Raw genomic sequence first — 2,187 nt, 5'->3', positions numbered from 1 at the left:
TTCTTTCTAGCATGCCTGAGTTCTTTCTAGTACTCTTGGCTTCAACCAAATTAAAGCAATATGGTCAAGATGAAGGTTTTACAATCGGAATCTGGAGATATATGACCACACATATGTGCCTGGCCTACAACAAGCCCTGAGGAAATTACCCCTTTCCACCTCCTCTCCATGGGCGCCAGGGCATTGGGTCTTGACTTTAGCTGAGGGGGCCTGGGGCCTGAACCAGGGCGAGGCTGCCATCTATCTGTGCAGAAGCCTCTCGCGTCTGATCCCCGACTCCATTTTGCAGGTTGACACATCTCTCTGAGCCAGGCCTTGCCAGGAGCCCTGCATGCAAACTCGGCTGCGGGCTAGGGCACGCTAACTGGAGCTGGCATCATGGACTTCGTCATGAAGCAGGCCCTTGGAGGTGAGGCCCGAGCCCAGCACCCCTCACTCCCCAACCTGGGTCCCAACCCAGGTGGGAGGGGTCCGCAGAGCACCAGGCCCCTGTATCCCTAGCCCTGACCCCCCTGACCCCCCCTCCCCAACCCATCCACTGTAGGGGCCACCAAGGATATGGGGAAGATGCTGGGGGGAGAGGAGGAGAAGGACCCAGACGCGCAGAAGAAGGAGGAGGAGCGACAGGAGGCTCTGCGGCAGCAGGAGGAGGAGCGTAAGGCCAAGCATGCGCGCATGGAGGCTGAGCGCGAGAAGGTCCGGCAGCAGATCCGAGACAAGGTCAGCGCCTCCCAACTGCCCAGAGAGTAGAAGGCACCGAGGTCAAGCGGGTACCCCCCAAAACCCGGCCTCGGGCTCCCCTGAATCCCTCCTCTCGCTTTAGACCTAGCTCTCTCTGAGCACCACTCTCCTCATAGGGTACAGCGAGTGTCACTGGAACAGCTCCCTCAAAAGAGCCTTATGGGGATTAAATAAGATAATGCACATGAGAAGTGCTCCCTAAGGTTTGCTGCTATGGTCCACAATCTTGTACCTAAGACAGTGGAGACCAAATGTTTGCAATCCAGAATTTGGGAATTTTAGGCAAGTACCGTAGGGCCCTGAGCACCTGTTATGGTTACATGTCACTCTCAATGGGTCTGAAGCTGCCACCCTAGGCCAAACAGTTCAGTACATGTCTAGTCTCACCACTGCAAAAAATCAAGGCTATTAAGTAGCTTCCCATTAACTCAAATCAAGTTTTGTCATCCAAACATAAGGGAGGACTTTCAGATGTCAAATCTTGGGGGATTTCAGAAGAGCAGAGAAGTTATTACAGGCAGGTATTAATTTTAAAAGAAACCCCATGCACAGACTCTTATGGGGCACCTGTTAAGGACAGGCACAATCCCATAAGGAAGGCATTCTTATCCCTATTTTATAGATGAGAGGACTGAGGCTTGGGGAGTTTCCATGAGTGCCCCAGCTGAGCCTGCATGACCTTGAGACCCACCCAGCTCTCTCCTTGCCCCATTCGTGCTCATTTCTGCTCTCCTCCTCCCCAGTACGGGCTGAAGAAGAAGGAAGAGAAGGAGGCAGAGGAGAAGGCAGCCCTGGAGCAGCCGTGCGAGGGGAGCCTGACCCGGCCCAAGAAGGCCATCCCTGCAGGCTGCGGGGATGAGGAGGAGGAAGAGGAGGAGAGCATCCTGGACACGGTGCTCAAATACCTCCCGGGGCCACTGCAGGACATGTTCAAGAAGTAACCGGCCCTCCTGCCCTGTTCCCACTCCACTTGTTCCTTTTATTTTTTATTTTTTATTTTTTTGGTTCTTTTCCTTTTATTCAGTTAAGTCTCAGTTCTGAAGGGGAAAACCTCAGTTGACCTCTACCCCCCTTTCCCTGGCCAGGGACTCCTCCCTCTCAGCACTTCCTCACACCCCCTTCTTCCCAGGGTATCCAGCCCCCACCTCACTTCAAGTTGCTTGAAAAAGGGAAGGCAGCTTCCCCCCAGAAGGGGGCATTGAACCCAGTGCCAGAGGCACTGAGGGCCCCCTCCAGAAGCCTAAGTTCTATGCTAGTGTGGTAACCCCCATACATTCCTTCATGCACCCCACTGCCAGGAGGACCATTGTCCCCAGCCAGCCAAAGTAATGACACATTCCAGCCCTGCCCAGCATGTCGACCTTTGGCCCCTGACCCACAGTGGGCCTCCAGGTCAGGGCAGGGGCATTGAGTGGCCTGGCTCTGAGGAAGGGAGTCAGGGTAAGC

General features: G+C 54.7%; 1 protein-coding gene across 1 annotated transcript; it reads left to right on the top strand.

The window, feature by feature from the left end:
* The first annotated feature begins 378 nt into the window (after nt 1-378).
* On the top strand, nt 379-1,682 carry CPLX2 (complexin 2). The gene is made up of 3 exons (XM_021698530.1): nt 379-409; nt 545-720; nt 1,485-1,682. Exons 1-3 carry the CDS (start codon nt 379-381, stop codon nt 1,680-1,682), a joined length of 405 nt encoding a protein of 134 aa, XP_021554205.1.
* Nucleotides 1,683-2,187: the final 505 nt, after the last annotated feature.

Source organism: Neomonachus schauinslandi, chromosome 7 (assembly GCF_002201575.2).
Source record: "Neomonachus schauinslandi chromosome 7, ASM220157v2, whole genome shotgun sequence".
Lineage (NCBI taxonomy): Eukaryota > Metazoa > Chordata > Mammalia > Carnivora > Phocidae > Neomonachus > Neomonachus schauinslandi.
Note: the sequence above shows the minus strand (reverse complement) of the source record. Positions and strands in the feature narration are given on the sequence as shown.

Coding starts and splice junctions, on each gene's coding strand:
- CPLX2 (XM_021698530.1), top strand. CDS start 379: ATGGACTTCGTCATGAAGCAGGCCCTTGGAG. Junction 410..544: donor CATGAAGCAGGCCCTTGGAG/GTGAGGCCCGAG, acceptor CATCCACTGTAG/GGGCCACCAAGGATATGGGG. Junction 721..1,484: donor GGCAGCAGATCCGAGACAAG/GTCAGCGCCTCC, acceptor CCTCCTCCCCAG/TACGGGCTGAAGAAGAAGGA.